This window comes from Trametes versicolor (assembly GCF_000271585.1).
Source record: "Trametes versicolor FP-101664 SS1 unplaced genomic scaffold TRAVEscaffold_1, whole genome shotgun sequence".
In the NCBI taxonomy this organism is placed as follows: domain Eukaryota; kingdom Fungi; phylum Basidiomycota; class Agaricomycetes; order Polyporales; family Polyporaceae; genus Trametes; species Trametes versicolor.
The window spans coordinates 2,057,303-2,079,426 of record NW_007360321.1 but is presented as its reverse complement, the minus strand read 5'-3'; the positions used below and the strand labels follow the sequence as shown (position 1 = coordinate 2,079,426).

The following is a 22,124-nucleotide window of genomic DNA, read 5'->3' as shown; positions in this document are numbered from 1 at the left end:
CCATTATCAATATAAGAACGTACTAAGGGGTAACAAAGATGTGACGCCAGGGAGACGGTTCCTTTGAGATGTCGGTGAGTTTGCTCTGAAGTAGGCCGCAAGATTGCTGTACTTGCTCCAAGATTCCCCGGTGACAGTTGCCACTGAAAGAGAGCTGCAAGTAGTGGCGGTAGAACATCCGAAATATTAGTATTATACGATCATAGCTGGTTCCATACAGAGGTCTGGTCTACGCCGAGCTTGCGGCGGGTGAACCACTGCCAACGGCCAGGGTTCTCCCTACCAAGGTCGCCTTGAGCTAGATGAAGTGTACTCCTCTGTCCACCAGGGAGGGTCTGGCCGGCCTTGAGGCGGATGCCCGCGAATGCGGCATGCTTTTCCTTCTTTTCCTGCTTGGCGGCAACGATCTCCTTCAGTGCAAGGGGTTGCGCCAGAACGGTGTCCTGCGAGAATGGTGTGCCAAAGCCTCTAGTGAAATAGAAAGGACGACTTACGACGTGGTCCTCAGCTATCCTGCTCATCTCCTCTACCGCACCCACACCCCGGAACTTCAAGACCTTCTGCAGGTTCTTCCGCGTCACCGACCGTAGCTCGCCACGTCCTTCTGGCGGGACAGTCTTCTCCTTCTCGATGACGTCCACGATATCGGGGATACCGGTCTTGACCAGAGCCTTGGGGTCGCCCTGTCCAACGCGCTTGCCCAGCAACTCCCATCCTATTGCACGGGCGGTCATCTGGAAACGCAGGTCCCGCGGGTTGTCGACGAGCTCCAGGATGGCATGCGGGGCATTGTCTCCAGGTCGGTTGCCGAACTTGTGCACCCGTGTGTATCCTCCAGGACGATCAGAGTAACGCGTCGCGAGTTCACTGAAGAGTTTCGGCACCATGGTCTGGTCGAGCAGGAAGCCCGTTGCACGGCGGAAGGCGGGTAGGTCGCCCTTCTTGCCCAAGGTTATGATCTTCGATAGGTGAGTCCAAGATCATTGAGGATGCGTTATCAAGTGTACGGCACCTTCTCCGCTAACCTGGCGGTATCCCTCGCCTTCGGAAGGGTGGTCTTGATCTGCTCATGTTGGAAGAGGGATGTCACGAGATTCCTGCTCGGTGTCAGACTCCCAGCTCGCTGAGAGATTCGAAGTAGCATACCGCAGCATGAGCATCCTATGCGAGGACGTCCTCGAGAGCTTGCGGAACGCGACCCCATGCTTCATGGTGGTCGACTGGAGCGGAGGTAAATGAGCGCCTACTTGCCAAGTGGGTTTGCGCTGTACACCGAATAGGCGCTTTGGGCGCTCTGGAGGGCTGTCGGCGATCGAAGCTTCTGCAGCGGGGTTTGAAGAAGACTGCTTCGCGGAGTTCAGTGACACGGGATCCTAAATCCGGCCAACAACACCTCCAGCTTCTGTCCGTTGCGGCTACTCCGAGCCTTGCACAAACCAACTTCTTGGCATGCTCATCGTGGGGTGCACTCTGAGCCGTGTGTCTCACTTCAGCTTGATTGTCGCCGTAAATCCAGTGCCAACCCTTGTTAGGCATTGCAATCTACAAGCCACGACAGCTCGGGGACACTGACGAGTGCTAGCAGCAATACAATGTCCCCGTCGACTCACGGGTACTGACACCTCTTCTCGGACTGTGGCACTTTATCATAAGTCATGAAAATCATAAAAACATGTGTTTAACGCTTACAATAGGTAATAGCGGCCCGTAGTCACCAGCAAAGGACGTACAAAACCAAGTCAGCCGGTTCGAAAATTATGCATCATGGTGGAGATAGCATGGTTTCCGTCTCCCGGTGAGCATTCGAGCGTGTTGGGGATCAAGGCGTTTCTCACGCATGTTCTCCTTGGCAGCCTTCCGCACGCCCTAGGCATTAATATTCCTCGAACATGCGCTACTGACTTCAACAGAACGCCATGCGCTGTACGCTCTCGTGACGGTCAGGGCCTGTCACCCCCGATGATATGGCAAAAGTGCGGGGCAAGTCGACCACCCTGCGTTTACAACAAAGGCCATATGCAAGCCATTCTGTGTTTCAAACCTGGTTCTACTCGGTTAAGCACCGTATCGAGTGAAGAACTGATCGGCGAAGTAGATCATGCATGGCAGCTGCTGTAGGGCTATTTCAGTGGTACGTCAAACAGGACAATCGAATTTACGACCGACGCGCACCGTTTTGTCGTTATGCAGTGTGAGCTTCGGCCTCATATCTCCTCGTTCGTCATCTACCCAAGCCTCACCACAGAAATCACCTGCTGCGTTCTGAGAACACTCTATCGATTCCCCGTGGACGTCACGAAGTTCGATATAGCCGCTTCTTCAGGCCTCGTGGGTAGCCGGGCTGTCGGAAACTATCGCCGGGCCCAGTAGTCTCCACTTACATAAAGAAGTCAGGGAATACATTGACAGGGCGTGGTAGCAGGTGAACCAATACCGAGGTCCTGACGTTATCCCCCACATTCCTGTATTGGTTTGCTAGGGTCGTAGAGGCCGTCGATTAACTCAGCGTGTTCGATAGGAGCCGCAGATCTTGACGTCTGGCATGCATTACTCATTAGCTTGGGAACACACTGTGGACCTTCCGGTGTTCGATCCACGGCGAGATGAACATCTACCTTACACTGCAAGCGCAAGCACCTCGAACCCCGCCATCTGCAAGCCATGAAATGTCCATACATTCGCATCCAGGAACTGACACCGAGGACGGTGACTTCGAATCGGTGACGAAAGGCACCCTCTCTTACAACACCTTGACGGCACCACTGCACCCACATTCCGCTCTAGAAGCAAGACCCCCCTTGTGCCGCGCGTCCCGTGAGCCCTTAGCCCGCGAACTTGAACCGCCATTCACCGCCGACGAATGCACCCGATAAGTCGACCACGAACAAATTACCGGAATCAGGGTAGTCGGCCTGCCGGGTGGCATCACCTCCACACGCCCCACAGTGCGCGGTGGTCACGTAGAGCTGGTCACCGTTCGGCCCTACCCGTGGGGTCAACGAAGCGCGTATTGCAAGCGCAGCAGCCTGCTTACCTCCGAATGTGCACGCCGTGATATTGAGCGCCTTTGGGAAGAAGACCTCGAGATCCATCTCCCCGTCTCTAGAGTACCTGATGATCCTGGACCCGCCCCAGCTGTGCCGGGGGCGATTATCAGCGGCTGCATATCTGCGCAGGAATGCTCAGTAAGGACACACCGTGCCGACCACACCCCGCCGTCCTTATCGATGCAGAGGCCATCGGGGTACGTTCCCGGGGGCAGACCTTGTGACATTGCGTCTACAAATACCCGTCTGCCGGATACTTGCCCATCGGTGTAATCGTAGGCGTATATCTTGTTCTCGAACGAGTCCGTGAACAGCCTAACGTCAGAGGAGATCTCAGATCCCCGCAGACGTCGCGGTAGAAGGACGGGTGGCTCACATGGTTTTGCCATCGTCCAGCCAGCCTACGCCGTTACTGTCCTGCGAGCCAAGACGCACGTGTCAGCCGCAAGTCGCGGAAACTGCCAGGGTATGCGTACCGTGAACGGCCCGGGATCAAGCACCCTACAGGTGTCGCGGTCGGGGTCATAGATGTAGAGCTGTCCTGGAATGCCGTGGGTTTTGTTGAACAAGGTTCCCGCAATGAAGCGACCCTGCGGGTCACAGGCACCGTCGTTGAATCTAGTGAATGGCTGAAAGTCTGCTGGGAGAGGCCGGCTGAGGTATCGCAATTTTGAGTTCTCGATAACGGCGAACCCATGCGTCGTGGCGCAAGCAAGCTACAGTCCAGGACCAGTCAGTTGACGATGTCGCCATAAGCATCTCGGGGAACCAAACGCCTCACGCCTTCCTGGTCGCGGCGCAGCGCAAGGCAGGTGATGGACTCCTCGAACTGCTGACAGTCCAACGTCCCCGACGCTGTGTTATAGTGATAGACCTGCGAAACAAAGCTCGGTCAGACCTGGCACAGTGAGTTCTAGGCGAGCCGTATACTCACCTTGTTTTTCTCAATATCGACGAAGTGTAGGACCGACGTCTCGGGGTCATATATGGGCCCTATGGTAGAGCATGTAGGGATATAAAGGCCAGCGCAAGTAAAGCATGGGTGGCGTTACCTTCGCCCAGACTGCAGTTGAGATGCAGGAGCGGTTTGTCCACCGAGATTCGTCGAGGAGGCATAGCTGCGGATGACGACTGAACAGCACGATTCGACAGGCATTATATACGCAAGCGGGGAAGCAACTGCTCACGGGTAAATACTGTAAAGCTATGACATAAGCGGCGTGCCACTTATCACAGGGGCAGGAGAGACGTAAATGGAGCCCGACCCAGTGGGAAGCGGCCTCGCTGGTTGCGGGCGGACGGAGCATAGTTGCGAGCTTTACTGCTGCATTGGAGCTTCACCTGACTGTCATGGATGGCGTCCGGCCCTTCGCGGCCAAGAGAAGACAGGGATTGTGCACTCTAGTCGAGATGGATGAGATGCAGGGGACGAATACCATTAACGGATGAGAGGGGTACAGGGCATTACTACTACGGGCTAGTGGGCTGGAATATAAAGTGAGTTCTCGTACGTTGAGAAGGGGCGAGACGAAGAACTCACCAGCAGGCGTCTTGGCGATGTAGTCAATAGCTGTCAAGTGGCGTCAGACTGAGTGACGGCGGAACAGGAGGACATACATACCTTGCTGCACCGTCTTGATCTCGTCCGCTTCCGCGTCAGGGATCTCAATAGCAAACTCCTGGGGTGACGTTAGCAAGAAGGAACTCGCTCAAATGAGAGTATGAACGGACCTCTTCCACAGCCATGACGACCTCGACGGCGTCCAGACTGTCCAGGCCCAGGTCATCGGAGAATGACGCTGTAGGGTTGAGCTGGCGGAGCACAGTGTTAACGCGTCTGCACACGAGATATTCGCCTGCAGTTCGCACCTTGTCGGCCTTCACCTTCTCGAAACTCCTGAGGACCTGAAGAACACGAGCAGTAATCTCTTCTTTTGAGAGGCCTGCCGCCGCGGAGAACGCTGCGCAAGGCACGATGCGGCTACGAGCCGCGAGAGCGAAGCGGGGGGCTACAACAGAGCCAGAGGCAATGTTGCGAGCAGCAAAGTTTCGTGCAGCGAGACGGAACATGATTTTGGTTTGGGAAGAGAGAGAGGAGGATGTTGGACGCGTCGAGCTCACTCTCCGGGAGGACGAGCTCACACGTCAACTCCGCCGCCGGAAATGGCCGAGAACGCATCCCAGGCGCCCGTCTCGACGCGCCGCGACTGCGTAATTAACGCCTACTAATTGGCTCAAGTGGGGGTGTTGTAGTGATGTCTATACGAGATCGTAGACTGACCTGCTCGTAGCTACAATAGTAAGTAGCTTGGATAGGCGGGTATTAGAAGACAGCGAGGCAGTCCAAGTACGCCCTTCGGCGACTTGGAAGGTGTGGTTTACTGGTCTCTTACAAAGGCTTCGTGAAATTCATGGAGATGTGGGCGGTGGGCTCGGCATCTCTACCTATACACCAACTGCGGCATACACGTTCAATGCTCGCAATGATGGAACCGATATATTCATGGTAATGGAGACGACAGCGCTCTACAAATAAAGGGCGACGACATGTAGATTTAAGGATATCTGGCACTAATGGTAACACTAGTACGAACAGGCCGGCAAGCGCGGCAGATCAAAGCCAAGGTCGTCTGGAGGGCTGGGTCGCAAACGGATTCATAGGCTGCGTTTCACAGCGTTGACCCAAAGCAAAAGATAAGGAGTGCGAGAGTGCAGATAGGAGACAAAGCATATTAGCCGTGCGTGGCAGCCGGTGTACCGCCAGTGGGTGTGGACAAGATCTGGTGAGGACGTGAACATGGTCAAAATATGGTTGAATAGACATGGAGGATAAGAGGATAGTCGACGAGCTCTCCTAGTGACACTGGTGGATAGCAGCAAGGACCCGACGTCGAGCGGAAAACTAGCGAGTGGACGGAGGGTTGGAGGAGGACGACGCATAGACGCCCATATTTCAGGCGCTCGCAGTGGCTGAAAAGGGTTTCGGCAAGCTCCGAGCAACTGTGCAGTCCCAGTCACGGTGGCTGTCACCGTACGAGACTCCAGCCACCATTACCGACTGCAGCAAGATCGTCAAGGTGAGAGCTTCAAGTATTCACGCTGGATTCTCGCTGAAAGTGCTGTACGTTATCCGTACGACTCTCAACCCCCAGGTTCGTCGTTCCAATTGTCGCCAGGAAGCTCGCCAACTCACTCGTTTTATCCTACTCCTCGCAATAGACGCGCCATGGCCACATTCTCCTCCACCCCGATTGTCATTGACGGCAAGGGCCATCTTCTGGGTCGTCTTGCTTCGATTATCTCGAAGCAAATTCTGAACGGCCAGAAGATCGTCGTCGTCCGGTGCGAGGAGATCAACATCTCGGGCAGTTTCTTCCGCAACAAGGTGCGTACTACGCCTGGTGTCGACCGCAAGGAAAGTCGCGCTGACAAGGCTACAACAGCTGCGGTACCACAACTTCCTCCACAAGCGCCACATCGTCAACCCGAAAAAGTCTGGCCCTTTCCATCACCGCGCTCCCTCCAAGATTCTCTACAGGGCCATCCGCGGCATGGTGCCTCACAAGACTGCCCGCGGCGCGGCTGCTCTTGAGCGCCTCAAGCTCTTCGAGGGTGTCCCTCCCCCCTACGACCGCAAGAAGCGCATGGTCGTCCCTGAGGCTCTCAGGGTGCTTCGGTTGAAGCCCGGCCGGAAGTACTGCACGGTGAAGGTAAGCACGCCGACCTTACACTCACTGAACGGGATATCAATCGGAGTCGTCCTGCAGCGTCTGTCCCACGAAGTTGGCTGGGGCTACAAGGACGTCGTTGACCGTCTGGAGGAGAAGAGGAAGGTCAAGTCCCAGGCTTTCCACGAGCGCAAGGTGCGTCCTTTATATGATGTTGCGGACCATCTTCTCAACCTAGTGCATTTGTAGACCGCGGCCCTCAAGCTGCGCCAAAAGGCCTTGACGGACGCGACACCATCTTTCGAAAAGCTGGCGCAGCTCGGCTACTAGATGGAGTATCCACATGGCATATCGCACTCGCACTTCGCGTCCCTCTATGATTAGCTGCCATGACATTCCATGTACCTCGCCTATTGCTATCGTATGCCTGATCCGCGGGGACGACACTCAATATGATACTACTGTTGCCGAGAAGGATGGCGTTGCAGCCTCCCGGTTACCTGTATAACATAACTAGACGTGTTCGAATGCATTCGATGTGTCTAGGTCGATTTGAACGGCGAGCTCGAGCGACACTCCTGGACTGGTCAGCACGAGTAAGCTGGAACGAGTCATCGGCGAGTCCATAATTGGCCGCCGCCGGGCCACCGGAGAGTAGGCCGGGAAGCATGGGCTCGGAGGGGACGGAGCGCAAGCGGGGTGCGCGGCCGGCAGACGCCGGGGGAGGGCGGGCGGTCTGGGCTTGCCGGTCTGACCAGTTGGGCAAGCTTTTGCTTGCTCACCTTCTCATCCTCTGTCCCCCTTGCCCTTTCGTCCCCATCGCCCCTTCTCGCCCTCCTCGCCCCCTCTCACCCCTCTCTTCCCCCCGCTCCCCTCGCCATGCCCTCCGACGCCGCCGTTCCCCGCGACAATGGTACGCTCACCTTTTCCTGGCCTGTTTTCGCGCATTTCTTAACGGACCGATGTCTACAGACTCTGCCCCGCAGTCTCGTTCCTCCTCGCCCGTCGGCTCCGACAGCCTGACCCTCCGCGCCCTCGTTAGCACTAAGGACGCAGGTGTCATAATCGGGAAGGCAGGAAAAAATGTCGCCGAGCTCCGTGACCAGACGGGCGTTAAGGCCGGCGTCAGTAAGGTCATTCCCGGCGTTCATGAACGGGTCTTGACCGTGACTGGCACTGTGGAGGGTGTCGCGAAGGTATGGAGTAGTCGATCAGCGCGACTCACGAAATGCTAATCATGTCTCAGGCGTACTCTCTCATTGTATCCCAACTCGTCTCCGCTAGTCCCTCCTCCCCGACCATGTCTCCCACTTCTTCACCGACCACCGCCATCCGCCTCCTCATTTCTCACAACCTCATGGGGAGCGTGATTGGTCGTAACGGTTTGAAGATCAAAGCCATCCAGGACTCGTCCGGAGCACGGATGGTCGCCTCCAAAGATATGCTCCCGCAGTCCACGGAGCGTATCGTGGAGGTGCAAGGCTCTTCCGAGTCGATAGGCCGCGCCATTGAGGAGATCGGTCGCTGTCTCTTGGAAGACTGGGAACGCGGTGTCGGCACCGTTCTCTTCCACCCTGGCGCCGGAGAAGAGCGGTCGGGCCGTCGCACACACCCCACAAACCGGAGGAGTAACGGTGATGTCCGCCGAACATCTCCTTCACCAAGTTCCCCCTCCTCTTCCCCGCCCACCAACCTCCGCACGCAGAACATCTCCATCCCCTCGGACATGGTCGGCTGCATCATCGGCCGGAACGGCACGAAAATCACCGAGATTCGACGGCTGTCGGGCTCCAAGATCTCCATCGCGAAGGAACCCCATGACGAGACCGGCGAGCGCATGTTCACCATCGTCGGTACTCCTGAGGCGAACGAGAAGGCCCTCTTTTTGTTGTACAACCAGCTCGAGAGCGAGAAGGAGCGCCGCGTAGGTCGGGACCAGCAACAGCAGGAGGAGCTGCAGGACTAATTGCGGAGAGCTGTTCGCGTTTCCGTATGCTTGATCTACGCTATACAGCAGCGCGCCGGTTTTCTACCGACGCGTTGCTTAGCTGCTCTACACTCACTCGCCTTCCCCCCGCCTCCTACCCCATCTCCCTTGCCCCAACGGCTCTCCCCGCTTGCCTCTTCCTTCCGTACCTCTCCCTACCCGCTCAAAAACTCCGTAAACCGTGATAGTGTACACTCCTCCTGCGCACTCCATCTTGACCCTCGTTGCCGTTGTCCCAACCCTCTCGATGTAGCACACCCCTCCGTTCCCTCGGCCAACATGATGCTTTCTCTTCCACTCACGGGCACACTGCCGTCGTTTGGCTCTATCCTACTGCTTTCGTGCATACGTGCGCCTCATAGACAGTAAAAGTATGCGTATGTTAATTGCTATCCGATGGTGTTGGTGCAAATGGACTTTGCTTTCGAAGACGCTTTCCTAACCCGGATGCGCAAAAATGAGGTCACGTTCGTCAGACGCGTCGCGTAAAAGTTTGGAGGGCGCGCACCGGCGTCTACCGTGCTCCTGCTCTCAGCCACCATGCAGCCAAATCGCCCTCAGCAGTCTCAGCCGTACCACCCAGGCTCTGCGAACAACAGCGCACGGGCTGCGCAAGCTGTCTCCGCCGCTCTCTCGAACCCGTACGGTCAGGCATATGGCGCACAGGCTGCATACCCCCAGGCCTCTCATTACGCGCAAGCATACAGCCAATACTATAACGGAGCGGGTCCCTCGCATGTTACGGCAGATGGGTACACCATGTCATCCACATATGTTCCGGGGACCCAGTATCATACCCCTCAGCCGGCGCGACAGCCGGTACAGAGACCGCCAACCCATAGCGGAGGCGGAGGCGGCGGAGGAGGCCAAGGTCAGCCAGGTTGGTACCAGCCGGGGACGTTTCGGTGTACAAACCCCGGGTGCTCGTTCATGGGGTCGAAAAAGAGCCTGGAGGTACACATGATGGACAGACATCTCATCTACCCGCCTGGGTGGGAACACCGGAAGAAGAGACAAGACTGGGATGCCGACCCCAGTCTCAAAGGGTGCGTCTGTGCACTCCCTTCATAGCGGGCATATCCTCAAGTTTTATGGGCATAGAAAACCTGTCCCTATCCAGGGAACGAGCATCAAGCTCGACACCCCAGAGGCAATCGAGCAGTGGATCGCGGAGCGCAAGAAGCGTTTCCCGACCGCGCAGAACGTGGACGACAAGCAGCGCAAGATGCGCGAGGCTATCGAGCGCGGACAAATACCGTTCGACGACCCATCCCGCCGAAAACGGCGCCGGGTTGACGACAGCCCCGGAGAACGAGGCGGGAGCTCTAGAGGAGGCCGGGGAACCCAGCGCGGACGCGGGAGAGGCAGGGGCAGGGGCCGAACCCAGGACGGAGGGTGGGAAGGTCGAAGGCCTGCAGGACAACCCGCCGAAAATCCAGAGGCCTCCGCGGTCGCCGCCGTACCACCATCCAATCCCGAGCCTGCGTCAAACGGACATCGAGACGAAGAGGCGTCGTCCGGCGAGGACGCGAATTCAGACTCGGATTCGGACGGCGTGCCAGAAGTCGTGTCCTCGAAGGCACCGCCTCGTGCTTTGGAGATGCAGGACGAGAATTCGATGGAGGTCGATGAGGAGGTTCTCACAAGGAACGACGCGGTAGTCGTTCCCTCAAAAGTCGCTGGTCCTACCGCGAAACCGATCACGAAACCCCGACCCAAACAACCCCGCAGGCCACTATACAATCCGTTTGCACAGCGAGCCTCGCTCCTGCGCAATGTAAGCCAGCTGTATTTGTGCCGGCATATCAAAGCTGACAGCTCTGTCTGTAGTTGTTGCTGCCGGAAATTCGCGTGACCGTGTCGAATCTCTCGCAGGCGATACACTTTCTGGTAGACAACGACTTCCTGGACGACGTCGAGCTCAAACCCGGACAAGCGAATGAACGTAAGATACAGGTCATTGGAGAGCAATCTACATCGACGGACGCCGTCGCCGCGACCGTTTCCGCTGCGCCAACGGAGGAGACCAATGCGCCTCCACCAAGCAATAGCTAGTCATGAGCTGGATGCTACAATTCCCCTGTCCCCACTGCGCAGGACTGACATAATGCTACATATTACTAGAGGCACTAGGCGGTATACGTATAGACTATCGGTCGCTCGCGCTGTCGCTCTCACTCCCCTCGCTGTCCGAATCCTCGCTGTCCTCGTCCGCCTCGACTTGCAGCGACTTCTGCTCGACGTCGAAGCCGACCTTGCCGAGGTCCTGCGCGACCTGCTCCGCCTTGGACGGTGCGGTGACGATGACCGCGACAGATGACGCAGAGTCGAAGAGCGGGAGGAAGTACTGCTTGAGGACCGCGAGCACGTCGTCCTTCGTGATCTCCTGGAACTTCTCGAGCAGCTCGACGTTGAAGTTCTGCGAGACGCCCTTGAGGCCTTGGTTGATGAAGGACATGAGCGCCGCGCGCCCTGGTGTGGACACGCTCTTGGCGACGCCGAACACGATGCTGCTCTTCGCGGCGTCGAGAACTGTCTCATCGAGGGCAATCTGTGGTAGACTGCATCAGCGTCCAAACGGCAGGACAGGGATTTTCGGCACGTACCGATCCATCGGTGAGACCCTTGATGACATTCGCCGCCTGCTTAAACGCCTCCATGCTGTTCGAACTCTGTATATATCTCCATTAGTACATTGCGCCTGCCGCCGAGAGGGCCAATAGAGACGTACGCGGTACAGCGAGAAGCTCAGTAGACCGGCTTCAAGGTCAAGCCCGCAGTGCGCGCCATATGCCAGGCCAGAGCCACGGATGTATCTCTGCGCAGGAAATTAGCAACATGCACCGAGTGTGGCACTGGAGAGTACTGCATACCCAGAGATAGCTCTCGGTCGCGTTCAGGACTTCGACCGCGACGCGCATGGCGGGGTACTCGGGATGCGCCCAGCCCTGGACGCCCTTCGCGGTGTGCGTGGCGAACGAGCTCTCAATCGTGGGCAGGCTGACAACAACCGCCTTCTTGACGGGGTTCTTGCCGACGGAGCTGAGGGTGTCGACGGCCATACGGAGCGGCGCAAGCTCGCTCGGCTAGGGATGGCGTGTAAGGGCTACTGCGAACGCGAGCATGTTCGGGTGGACTTACCGGCAACGTCTGGCCGAAGTGTCGTGCCCACGCGCTCCGAGGCTCCTTGAGGGCGAGAATGTCTCCGTTCACCGACACCCGCACGCCACTCGGGTCCGTCACTGCGGTCACCATCAGCGTTCCGGTCTAGCATCAGCGCACAAGGAAAAACGACGTACAGTACCGCCGGATCTCTTCGAAGTCCTTGAGCACTGCCGCGGGGGTCTCCTGCAGCTCCTGAGAGAGCTTCGGGATGAAGTCGATCTGGGGAATGACGCTGCCCACGCGCGAGGTCGAGCTCGCGTCGTAGAGCAGTTCAGCAGAGACCGAGCTAAGAACAGTGTCTCCGTCACGCTTCATCTCCGGGAGCGACTGCTGGATCTTTGCGATGGTCACCTGCAGACTGGACAATGGAGTGAGTACCTGGAACCACGGGAGACTACCTGATGCTAATCGTACCGGTCCTTGTCGAACTCGCTGCCGTAGACGAGGTCCTTCAACCACGCGATCGCGTGCTCGTACTGCGCCGTCTCGACCTTGATGCTCACGCGCGCCGTCTCGGTGAACACGCTGTTCACGCCGAGCGCGACCTCGTACGAGACAGTGTCGCTGTCGAGCCGGTGCACGACCTCCTCGTGGTTCAGCTTCTCGCCCGTACTCCGCTTCACGGGAAGCGAGAAGAACGCGGAGAGGTAGGTTGACATGTACCTGCGCGGAGATTAGAAGAAGCCCTGGGCGTTCACTCTAGAAGTCACTCACGGACGCAGGCGGTCGGGGAGCTTCGCAAGAGAGAAGTACGCGTGTACAGTGACGAAGTCGGACTAATAACACAAGAGTCAGCACGGCTTTACCCTTCAAAGACACATCGTATACACACCTTGACGTGGTCGTACTGGACGAAGAACGGCAACGGCGCGCCGTCCTGCTCGATGTGCTTTGCAAGCTCCGTATTGCCCTGCGCCACCACCGGCGCACGCCCCTTGCCCTTGACGGGCTCCTGGAAGCTCTGCACGGGTATCCACGAGATGCTCTTCACAGAGGGCACGGGGAACGCCTTCAGAATCTCCGTCGGGATCTCCGCCTCGTGCTCCTTCTTCGCTTCCTCGAGCACGCGCTCGCACTCCGCCAGCCCCGCGGGCCCGAGCACCGCCTTCTGCGCCGCGACGCGCGCCTTCTCCGCCTGCTCGAGCCTGTCCGCCATCTCGCCCGACGGCCGCCCGCGCACGACGACGCTCGGGGGGTCGACGTAGTACTTGCGCAGGACGCCGATCCACTGGTCGTTCGTCCACCGCTTGAGCTCCGCGTACTGGTTGATCTCGTCCATCGACGGCGCGAGGTCCGCGCCGTTCTCCGCGCCGTAGAGCGAGTCCGTGATCACGTTGCCCGAGAAGGTGTCGCCCTGCGAGGACTCGACCTTGCTGCGCAGCTGCCGCTCGTCGCGGTTGATGACCATCGCCATTCTACCCATGTCGAGCCCCTGCTCGGCGATCCGGCGCAGGCTCGCCTTCAGCTTCTCGTCGAATGTGTCGAGGTGCTCTGTCGGGATCGAGCCTACGTACACGGGCAGGTCGACGTACGTCGCGCGCGTGTCCTCGCCGAAGTAGATGTACGTGCACAGCGGGTTCTCGATCTCGACGAACTCCTTGTTCAGTGGCGCGACCGCAGATGAGGTCAAGTACGTTCCGAGGATGTCGAGGGCCTTGCGCTCGAGGAACGCGGTGGGTGGCGGGCCGAGGAAGCCGATTTGGAGCTCGCCGACGCTCTCGTCCTTCTCCGGGAACTCGACTGTCTCCTTGACCGTCGCCGCGATAGGCTTCCGCGCTGCACTCACGGTCTCGACGAATGGACGTTTCCAGCCTGGTGGCTTCGCGCCCTGGTTCTGCCCGTGCGCCACAATGCTGGGCTCGACCTGGTTTTGGACGACGTCGAGCAGGGACGCGGTGCCGGATGCGAGCTTGCCGGAGACGATGAGGGTGAGATTGTGCGGGACATAGTATGTGTGGTGGTATTTCCGGACTAGGCACGAGTGGGTCAGATGTTAAAAGTAGGACTGCAACATTCAAGAGCTTACTTTGCTCCACTGACAGTACGCGAAGAGCCTCCATGAGACCTCCGGTCTCGCTACGGTAGGCGCTACCTGGAGGATTCAGGAGTCGCTGCATCCTGTGGGATTTTATGAGTACGTGGCATCGCTGCTCCCGAATAGCCTGTACTGTACCGCAGCGCCATGAGGTCCCCGGACGTGTTCTCGCGGCCTTGCATCTCGCTGTAAACGACACCAGAATCTTCGCCCTGGCCATCTATGTGGTGAACCTACTGTTTTTAAGTCATGTGCCTTTTTCAATGTGCGAGATTGATTCTACCTCTGTAATGTAACCGGCCTTAGTAAGCGTGGGGTACAGGATGTGGTCGACGTAGATCGGAAGCAGCTGTAGGAAGCCCTGTTCTCCGGCAGTAGAAACGGTGTATGCAGTGTGGTCTGTGTCTGTCCAAGCATTTGTTCCATTTGAGAATCCGCGATTTGCCAAGTGGTCTATGATTCCCTTGTAAGGGTACTTCTCTGAGCCCATGAAGACAAGACTGTGTGGCGGTCAGTAGCCGCATGGAAGAATACCAATCCAATACGTACTGTTCTAGTGTGTGAGGGCATCCACTGTCATCGAAGACTATATTCGTGGTGAGTACACGCATGACATAGTGAGCGCCACAATAGCATGAACGCACTCTCGGTACCGACGACGAAATATCCGTTCACGAGGGGGGCTGGATATATATGAGTACACGTGGCGTAACATGTCCGTGTATTAAGCCGTACCATCGTAGTCCAGGTGCACCACAGAGAGACCAGAGGTTCGGCTCTTCCATTTGGACACATGAATGTCCGCAAAGTCTAGCTTGAACTTCTTGATGAGATCGAAGTTGCCGTGGGCCTCGAGTGGTTTTGCGTTCAGAGGGGCGCCATTGGCAAAAGTAGACATGCTAGAGCGGAAAGTGCGAGAGGCAGCCAATGGGCGGAATCCAGACGAGAGCGGAGCGCGTGCGGTGGTACGAGGGCAGGAGCGGAGGAGCCTGGATGTCTGGCTGGTGGCGGCGAAGAGACGGGAGAGATAGGGCATCCAGCAAGTGCGATCGCCTGATAGTAATCGGCGAGGACGCAGACGGAGATGAGAACCGAGTAGACCAGAATGGGTGGACGAGGGCAGGGTGCACGTACGACCAGACGCGCCCCGCGCAGGCGCCCATTCTATTTCTCGCACACGTGAGCCGCTTACTGGCGCCCTGACAGCATCGGCGCCTACAGCAGCACAGGTTGTGCGCGGCATCGCGCTTGCAGTGCGGTCCTCCACTTTCCTACCGGACCTAAGTAGACCTCCGGGTTCCTATAAGTACCTGCACACGTCCAAGTAGTGCGCCAAATCCTCCTCGAAGACATGACCCAATCAGCAGAGCCGCTCGTGGCTTACCTCGGGCCCCCGGGATCATATTCCCACCAGGTCTGTGCTTTCTCCGGACTAAAGTCCACGGTAGAACACGCGTGGCTTAACACTTCCATAGTGTGCACTCAGCAGGTTCGACACGCTCGTACAATACGCAGAACAGAGCAGTATACCAGGCACGCCAATCAGACTGTCATTTGCACGGTTCGGAAGTAGACTCATATTTTTGTAGATGTTTACCGCGCCGTCTCGGCCGATGTACCCTATGCTGTTATACCGCAAGAGAACAGTGTGTATGGCACCGTCATCGACACATATGACTCCTTGCGCAGCCCTTCTGCTGGCGAGTCCGTCTTCGTACGGGGGGAGCTCACTATCGCAGTGAAGCACTGCCTCGTCGTTCGCCGCGGTGTCCAACTGGAGGAGGTACAACGCGTCATGAGCCACGAGCAGGTCGATTTCTTCGTATATTGAGTCTATAGCGATGGTACTGAATGGTTTCCAGGCCCTCGGTCAGTGCTCGCGCTTCCTCACAGAGACGCTACCTGGCGTTCCGCGTGTGAAGGTGCCCTCAACGTCCGCCGCGGCGCAAAGCGTACTGTATTGCGGAGAGGACAGCGACGAGCCAGAGACTGCTGCCATTTGCTCGGCCGAATGTGCTGAGCTTTTCGACGGCCTCGAGGTCCTCCACAAGGACATCCAAAACGAGGCTTGTCAGTGGGCCCTTTTTCCCTCCGTTTGTTTGTCGCTCACGTCTCCATTTAGCTAACACAACACGGTTCTTCATCCTGGCCAATTCACCCGACTCCCCATTACCTGGCGGACCACGAGAGCCACGTCGCCAGCGGGCCCTTATCCGCATCGGAAACCCCCCTCACCAACAGCCTGCAGACGAGGCCCCCGTCCCCAACCGCCTGCTTCACACGATTACGAGCACGCTCATGACGACCTTTGGCTGCGCGGCGCTCCGCATAGACCGGAGGCCGTCTCTGACAGATGTGCCTTTTGATGACGTATACTTCGTCGAGGTGGGCGACGTGACTCTCCCGGTGCTGTCGGCGGCGGCGAGCAAGTGCGCTGAGGCGGAGTGGCTGGAGCGGGTGCAGGCAGGTGTTGACCGAATTCGCGCCGCTGGTGGGGAGGCTACGATTCTTGGTTTGTGGTAGTTGGAGGCCAGGTTAGACTAACAATAGTTAGAGGTCGCAAATATTGTATCCATTTTCTGGCAGCGATTAGACCTGAATAGAGGAATAGAGTGCGAGATGTATACCGTGAATTGGCGTCGGGATGGTGGCGTACCGCCGACGCTGCCGGATTGGGACAATTCTGAATAAGGGAATTCCCGTCCTACTTGTGCGCTCCCCGAGCACTTGAGCGCTTGCGAGTACCTTGCCGCAGACGTGCATCTGCACCATGGCCACAACCATCCCTCTCCCTGTCAGGGACATCATAAGTCCTCAATTCCACCAAAACAACTTCTCTGAGGAGGCATTCGTCAAGAACGAGCTCGGAATCAAGCTAGACAAGGGTGCGCACCGCAGCCCTCCCACCTCTCAGCCACTGACTAACATACACACGTCGCGCTCTCGCAGACGACCAGATATGCCGGCTCTCGCTCACGCCGACAGGGTGTCCTCTGGGCCCACAGCACTGTCCGCTACGACACACCACCCCATCGGTGCTGAACTTCCAGCCACCAAAGCAACTACCAACGCACCCCCGCGAGCGCGAGCGGCTCGCGACGGTGTGCAAGCACTGGCTGCGCGGGCTGTGCAAGAAGGGCGACGCCTGTGAGTTCCTGCACGAGTACAACCTCCGGCGCATGCCCGAGTGCTGGTGGTACGCCAAGTACGGGTACTGCTCCGCGGGCGACGAGTGTCTGTACGCGCACCCGAAGGAGCGCCGCGTGGAGTGCCCGGACTACAACAGAGGGTTCTGCAAGCTCGGTGCGTCTCTCTTCCCTTCTTCGTATGCGACCGTCTCTGTATGCTTGCGGCGTGCTCATGTGTTACTGGCTTGGCCGGTGCGCTCTGTGTATCCAGGTCCGACCTGCCCCCGAAAACATGTGCGACGGGTGGCATGTCAACTATATCTCACCGGCTTCTGTCCACTCGGACCCGACTGCCCCCGCGGCCAGTACGTTGTCCCCTCCCCTCTCTTCCCCGCCCAAACTCCACTGACGCGTCACCCTCCCACCCAGCCCCAAACCGGGCATCCCGCCTGCCAAGGCGTACGACCCGCCCGAACCGCCGTCGGTGCGCGACCTCGGGCCGCCGCCGCCAGGATACGGTAGGTATGCGGACTTCGACCGCAGCGGCGGCGGCAACTTCCCCGGGCCCCACCCGCCCGGGCTCGGGGGCTCCGGCGGGCCCCCAGGGCCAAGACGGAACTTGGAGGATGTGGTGTGCTACAAGGTGCGTGGTGTGCCATGGCGCCGATCGCCAGCGCAGAGGCGGGTGGGCTGACGATGTACGGGTAGTGCGGGGAGAAGGGCCACTACGCCAACCACTGCCGCCATCATGCGCACAAACCGTACAAGCGGTGAGGGAGGGCTGGGACCGGACTTCGGGTTACGGGAGCTTTGTGTCTGTACACTGCGTTGGTAGCTGTGCTTGTATTCTATTCTGTCTGTCTCCGTAATCGATGCCGTGTCCGAGTCCAGTCGATCATTCCCTGAACGAGACCGAGACGATGTCCGTTGAAAATTCGTCATTGTATTCCGATGTCTAGCTAGGCAAACGAAAGGGGTACTAAAACTACTAGAGCGTAAACAGCCAAAGAACATTCCAAAGTCCTGGTACGGCAGCACCCCGCGCGGCGAAGCACCCCGCCGCGCACCAACTGTCCACGCTAACGCCTACAAACGAACCGACTGAATGGGGCGGCGGCCCCGGAGAAGAACAACCCGGTGAACAAGCTTTTATACACAGTGGAGCGGGTCGCTGCTTGCTATTTATACAGTCCTTCCAAGCCAAAACAGAAGACCATAAGTCCGCGACAAGAAGCACAACGGGACCCGACGGGCGGGATGAGACAACAGGGACACCCAGCGCGAGGCGGCACCGGGCAACGCATTCTACGACTGTTCGAGGGGACCGACAGGTTTGGGAGAGAGAGAGATCGAGGCAAGGAGGGTTTATTGGTACGGACCCCCGTGCCCGTACGAGATCGAGTGCACGGCGGGTGTCGCCCAGCTGGAGAGAGAAGGAGCGGTGGGAGAGGAGGCGGAGGTGGCAGACATGGACCCGACGAGGCCCGTCATCGCCGTCGGCGAGTCCGACGTCGACTCGTACTGCGTGCTGTCCGGGAGCGGCGCCCCAGTTCCGTCCGTCGGCATCGTCTCCTTTGAGAAGACCCCGGCGTGCGAGAACGGGTAGAGAGGCACGCCGACCTCGAGCGGCTGCATCTGGGTAGTCATCCTGACGATTTCAGTCATCAGGCCCTGCAGGAGCTTCTCCTGCCGCGCTGCGGAAGATGCGTGTGTCAGCGCGGGAATGCAAGGAAGCGTAACGCCACCACGTACTGCCTATGGGAGACCGGCTTCCATAGTTGAGCATCGCGAAGCTGTGCGGGCGGTCATCTGTCAGTACAGTAGGTACAATACCGGATGTCAGGCGGCCTACCGAAGGGCGTTGATCTCCCCCCAGACCGTCTGCTCCCTGGCCGTGTCCCCAATCTCAATGAAGTACTTGCATAGCTGCGTTTGGACGACAGCGGCTAGATACCAGCAGATCTGGGACGTAAAGCCGTGAGATCTCGCGGATCTAGGGCCCGTGCATTATTGAACACTCACTGTCGCAAACGGATGCAGACGCGTGTGGTCAAGCGACGTCTCGGAGAGTCGGTAGTACGCCGCAAGGATGGACCTTGTGGCATGAATACACCGCCTCGTTGACAAGCTCGCCGAGTCGGAGAAGTTGAGATAGGGGTTGTGCAGGGTGATCGCGGCACTGCGGAGGCGTCATCTCAACTACGGGCCGTATCACATGAGACAGGCATGAGAACGTACGCGTGTGGAACGAGATGGACCATGTAGAGGTCGGTATCCAGGACACCGTCGCTAGTGATGTCGAGATGCTTAAACTCCAAAGGAAGACTCTGGAGAAAGTCCTGCGCGACCAGCCGATCCAGCTCCTTGAAGCCGGGGAGCACGAACGGGTTTTGGTTCTTCGACGGTGGAGCGTTGGCACGAAGGTTGCTGCGGGTGTTGTAATCCGTGACCTTGCCGAATATCATCACCGCCTTGAGGAAGAGGATGAATGAATCCGTGTACATGGGCGGATGCCGCACGAAGACGTCATCTGTGAACATGTCTTGTGGATTAGGGGGCACGTTTGCCTGGCGATACCCGTCAGCTGCGCACTGTCAACGGAGAGGTCAGAACTCACCCCAGCTTCGAAGTCAATGCGCCGGAGCGGAAGCTCCGTGCCAATATCCCGCTCATCTACGCCATGCAACCACCCTCCCACGGATACAATGCGGTCGAACATGACGGTCATCCACCACGTACGCCGCCGGCATTCCAAGTCCCTGCAGTCCTTCGGCGGCGCAAGATACGCGCCCGGGCTGCTTGCTCCGATTGCAGAGAAGGTCCCGGGATAGTTGAGCCGCAGTGGGACAGCTGCGCGCGTTTGGAAGCCCGCAAATATCCACACTTCCACCCACCGTCCCTCTTGATAGAAGTACCAAGATAGAATGATGCACGCTTGCATGACCGGGAAGATGTCCTGGCCAGTCGCCATCGTCCTGTCGATGAATGCCCGCGTTTTGCTGACATGGATGTCGGCAAACTTGTCCCTGCGTGTGCCGTCGGGCAGAGTCACTATCTCCTGAGACGCCCATCTGGACGCAGAAGCACACTGCGCGAAGCCTATGTCAACCTGAGTCCGAGTAGAGCAGCGCCTAACCTTACAATTGCATGCAGAATCGCCGGATGCGGATAGTTGGAATCTTTCGGGTGCAGGTGCATTGAGGCAAGGAAAGACGGCTTGTGCAAAACACGCGAGCCACAGGGGTCGCACTTGAAGAAAATGTCGATGCTGCGATGTACGGTGTTAGGACGCTGTGAGACCCAGCCGTAGCAACGCGTGGACGCACTAGTGATCCAGGGTGTCAGGGTCAGGGAGGTCGGGATCCCACCCCGCAAACAGCATGTCCATGAGGGGATCCGGCACAACATGCTGGTTACCATGCCTCAGTTCCGGGCTAGACGTGGAATTCCGCGCTAGTGAGCCGGTGCTGTCTGGTGAAAGATGATGAACGGCGTCCAAAGACGCATGTGGGAGGATGATGCCGCCGCCATTGGGGCTATGTTCAGGGGTTTGTCCACTCGACGACCCAGAGGCCATACGATGCCCGCCATGGTGGGAGATATGGGCACGTCGGGGGGACGCAGAACGCGAGTCGTAGTGCCGCTGCTCGTTGAGCTGGCTCTTCAGTTGCGCTGCAGCGGTGTTCGTACAACGTGGGACAGGAGTGGCAACGGCGTGAGCACTCACAAATCTGCTCCTCCAGCATATGTATCCTCTCGCTAGGCTCGACGTTTGGAGCAATTGGAAGGCCTTCTACGGGATCGTACGAGCATTGCGGCTCCGTCGGGTGCCTGGAGCCAGGGATAGTAAGAAGGGCGCGTCCCCAGGTACCCGGGCGTCCACTTACGCGTATCCTACGGGAGGGGGCACGCTGATGAGAGATTGCCATTGCCTGTACCGAGCATGAGTGCCGTAGCGGGGGGAATCAGGCACTGCGAACGTACTTGACGCAAGTGGTGCAGTGGGGTCGGGCAGCGTCGCATTTCTAGATCGGCGTCCATATTGGGACTCGCTCACTAAGTGGCAGACGCTAAGACACTTACGAGCTTCCTCTTCCTGCACGAGAGGCAGGCCTACAAGGGGATAAATTGGCGATGGTGAGCACTGTGCGGGGACGGCGGGGCGGGTATATGTGGGAGCGCAGTACCTGATTCCTGCGCAGCGCGGGGCGGGCGGAGGGGGGCGGGGCCTTGGGCATGCCGCCGGCTTGGCGAGAGAGAGGAAGTGGAGAGGACGAAAGGGGGGCCGATGGACGGAGAGCAGGAGGAGAGGGTGATGGCCCGCGCTACGGTATATAAGAACGCCAGGTGGGAAGAGAAAAGGGCGGTCGGGAACTTGCGAGCCCTTCGCGAGCGGCGTACGTACGCGGAAGGCGCCTCCCCCTCCTCCGCCCACCAGTCCCGTACGCCCCTCGTACCTCTCCTGGCCTCCTCTCCAGCTCCCTCCCCCCGGCGCACACCACGCGACAATGGCTGTGTAACCACCAGCGTCGCCTTGACGCCTTCCGGCGCTCTTCCGCGGCACTCAATTATCATCCCGGGCGTCTCCGACAAGGGCCTTACATACTTAGTCTGAGACAGCCTTCGAGGCAGATACACACCCCTTGGTCATTCTCGGGATAGCACTGGCAGGGGCATGGATGAGGTCAGACCGTGTGCGGCCCCTCGGCTGCGCAAGAAGCCCGCAATATTTGCGCCCTCGCTCTCACCCCGTCCGGACCCACAGTCAGGGGGTGCGTATCGCTGACGCCGCTCATCTGCCGCACCCACCGCTCGCACAGTTTTGACCCGGCTGCGTCCCCGTTAATATCATCGGCGGTGTACGCATGCGCGCTGATGCCCGCCGCACTGGGGAGATCCGCGCATTCAATCGCAGAGCACGCAGCACGCTTGAGCGACACCGTTTGGGCAAGCGCACTTCCAGTCCCTTCCATGGAGAATCGTGCACTCCAAGTCCCCAAACGTTCGTCGCCACGAGGATCCGGTTGTCAAACCGGACGCGAAGGTGGCTGCTTCGAGGCTGGTTGCGAGCAATCCCCGTTCTGGGACGGACGA

General features: G+C 58.4%; 10 protein-coding genes across 10 annotated transcripts; 5 read left to right on the top strand and 5 right to left on the bottom strand.

Moving 5' to 3' along the window:
- Positions 1–165: 165 nt before the first annotated feature.
- On the bottom strand, positions 166–1,219 carry TRAVEDRAFT_158597 (mitochondrial ribosomal protein L17). Its single transcript, XM_008034688.1, has 4 exons — positions 1,147–1,219; positions 1,013–1,097; positions 495–959; positions 166–443 (listed from the first exon to the last, which is right to left on the bottom strand). Exons 1-4 carry the CDS (start codon positions 1,209–1,211, stop codon positions 201–203), a joined length of 858 nt encoding a protein of 285 aa, XP_008032879.1. The 5' UTR covers positions 1,212–1,219; the 3' UTR covers positions 166–200.
- Positions 1,220–2,478: 1,259 nt separating this feature from the next.
- On the bottom strand, positions 2,479–4,163 carry TRAVEDRAFT_158596 (regucalcin; the record flags this gene model as incomplete). Its single annotated transcript, XM_008034687.1, has 9 exons — positions 2,479–2,537; positions 2,616–2,983; positions 3,035–3,135; positions 3,198–3,362; positions 3,424–3,464; positions 3,524–3,763; positions 3,829–3,921; positions 3,982–4,040; positions 4,100–4,163. 8 exons carry the CDS (start codon positions 4,161–4,163, stop codon positions 2,823–2,825), a joined length of 924 nt encoding a protein of 307 aa, XP_008032878.1. The 3' UTR covers positions 2,479–2,537; positions 2,616–2,822.
- Positions 4,164–4,384: 221 nt separating this feature from the next.
- TRAVEDRAFT_110745 (acyl carrier protein) lies at positions 4,385–5,117 on the bottom strand (the record flags this gene model as incomplete). Its single annotated transcript, XM_008034686.1, has 4 exons — positions 4,385–4,617; positions 4,669–4,726; positions 4,779–4,859; positions 4,917–5,117. The coding sequence occupies 4 exons, from the start codon at positions 5,115–5,117 to the stop codon at positions 4,385–4,387; spliced, it is 573 nt and encodes a 190-aa protein (XP_008032877.1).
- A 1,147-nt stretch (positions 5,118–6,264) lies between these two features.
- TRAVEDRAFT_25566 (60S ribosomal protein L13a) lies at positions 6,265–7,276 on the top strand. The gene is made up of 4 exons (XM_008033636.1): positions 6,265–6,432; positions 6,491–6,757; positions 6,815–6,910; positions 6,965–7,276. Exons 1-4 carry the CDS (start codon positions 6,274–6,276, stop codon positions 7,043–7,045), a joined length of 603 nt encoding a protein of 200 aa, XP_008031827.1. The 5' UTR covers positions 6,265–6,273; the 3' UTR covers positions 7,046–7,276.
- Positions 7,277–7,594: 318 nt separating this feature from the next.
- Positions 7,595–8,681, top strand: TRAVEDRAFT_41802 (cytoplasmic protein; the record flags this gene model as incomplete). Its single annotated transcript, XM_008033957.1, has 3 exons — positions 7,595–7,628; positions 7,688–7,911; positions 7,962–8,681. The coding sequence occupies 3 exons, from the start codon at positions 7,595–7,597 to the stop codon at positions 8,679–8,681; spliced, it is 978 nt and encodes a 325-aa protein (XP_008032148.1).
- Positions 8,682–9,278: 597 nt separating this feature from the next.
- Positions 9,279–10,727, top strand: TRAVEDRAFT_139131 (uncharacterized protein; the record flags this gene model as incomplete). Its single annotated transcript, XM_008034685.1, has 3 exons — positions 9,279–9,748; positions 9,804–10,479; positions 10,533–10,727. Coding segments are annotated over exons 1-3 (1,158 nt in total), but the record flags the coding sequence as incomplete, so codon positions are not given.
- TRAVEDRAFT_25565 (uncharacterized protein) lies at positions 10,664–14,935 on the bottom strand. The gene is made up of 15 exons (XM_008033635.1): positions 14,638–14,935; positions 14,547–14,585; positions 14,452–14,488; positions 14,186–14,402; positions 14,041–14,135; positions 13,894–13,985; positions 12,700–13,838; positions 12,582–12,643; positions 12,282–12,530; positions 12,002–12,225; positions 11,844–11,944; positions 11,576–11,788; positions 11,434–11,520; positions 11,309–11,374; positions 10,664–11,253 (listed from the first exon to the last, which is right to left on the bottom strand). Exons 1-15 carry the CDS (start codon positions 14,798–14,800, stop codon positions 10,852–10,854), a joined length of 3,186 nt encoding a protein of 1,061 aa, XP_008031826.1. The 5' UTR covers positions 14,801–14,935; the 3' UTR covers positions 10,664–10,851.
- A 251-nt stretch (positions 14,936–15,186) lies between these two features.
- Positions 15,187–16,502, top strand: TRAVEDRAFT_158584 (PDT-domain-containing protein). Its single transcript, XM_008034684.1, has 5 exons — positions 15,187–15,316; positions 15,378–15,435; positions 15,492–15,712; positions 15,765–15,972; positions 16,025–16,502. The coding sequence occupies exons 1-5, from the start codon at positions 15,254–15,256 to the stop codon at positions 16,423–16,425; spliced, it is 951 nt and encodes a 316-aa protein (XP_008032875.1). The 5' UTR covers positions 15,187–15,253; the 3' UTR covers positions 16,426–16,502.
- A 170-nt stretch (positions 16,503–16,672) lies between these two features.
- Positions 16,673–17,896, top strand: TRAVEDRAFT_158581 (uncharacterized protein; the record flags this gene model as incomplete). Its single annotated transcript, XM_008034683.1, has 5 exons — positions 16,673–16,787; positions 16,852–17,205; positions 17,302–17,395; positions 17,460–17,673; positions 17,739–17,896. 5 exons carry the CDS (start codon positions 16,673–16,675, stop codon positions 17,802–17,804), a joined length of 843 nt encoding a protein of 280 aa, XP_008032874.1. The 3' UTR covers positions 17,805–17,896.
- Positions 17,897–17,957: 61 nt separating this feature from the next.
- On the bottom strand, positions 17,958–21,312 carry TRAVEDRAFT_68200 (uncharacterized protein). Its single transcript, XM_008034682.1, has 13 exons — positions 21,218–21,312; positions 21,114–21,143; positions 21,015–21,055; positions 20,918–20,962; positions 20,758–20,861; positions 20,357–20,702; positions 20,172–20,298; positions 19,648–20,118; positions 19,269–19,597; positions 19,053–19,209; positions 18,883–18,992; positions 18,783–18,823; positions 17,958–18,724 (listed from the first exon to the last, which is right to left on the bottom strand). The coding sequence occupies exons 1-13, from the start codon at positions 21,266–21,268 to the stop codon at positions 18,396–18,398; spliced, it is 2,181 nt and encodes a 726-aa protein (XP_008032873.1). The 5' UTR covers positions 21,269–21,312; the 3' UTR covers positions 17,958–18,395.
- Between the last annotated feature and the right edge of the window lie 812 nt (positions 21,313–22,124).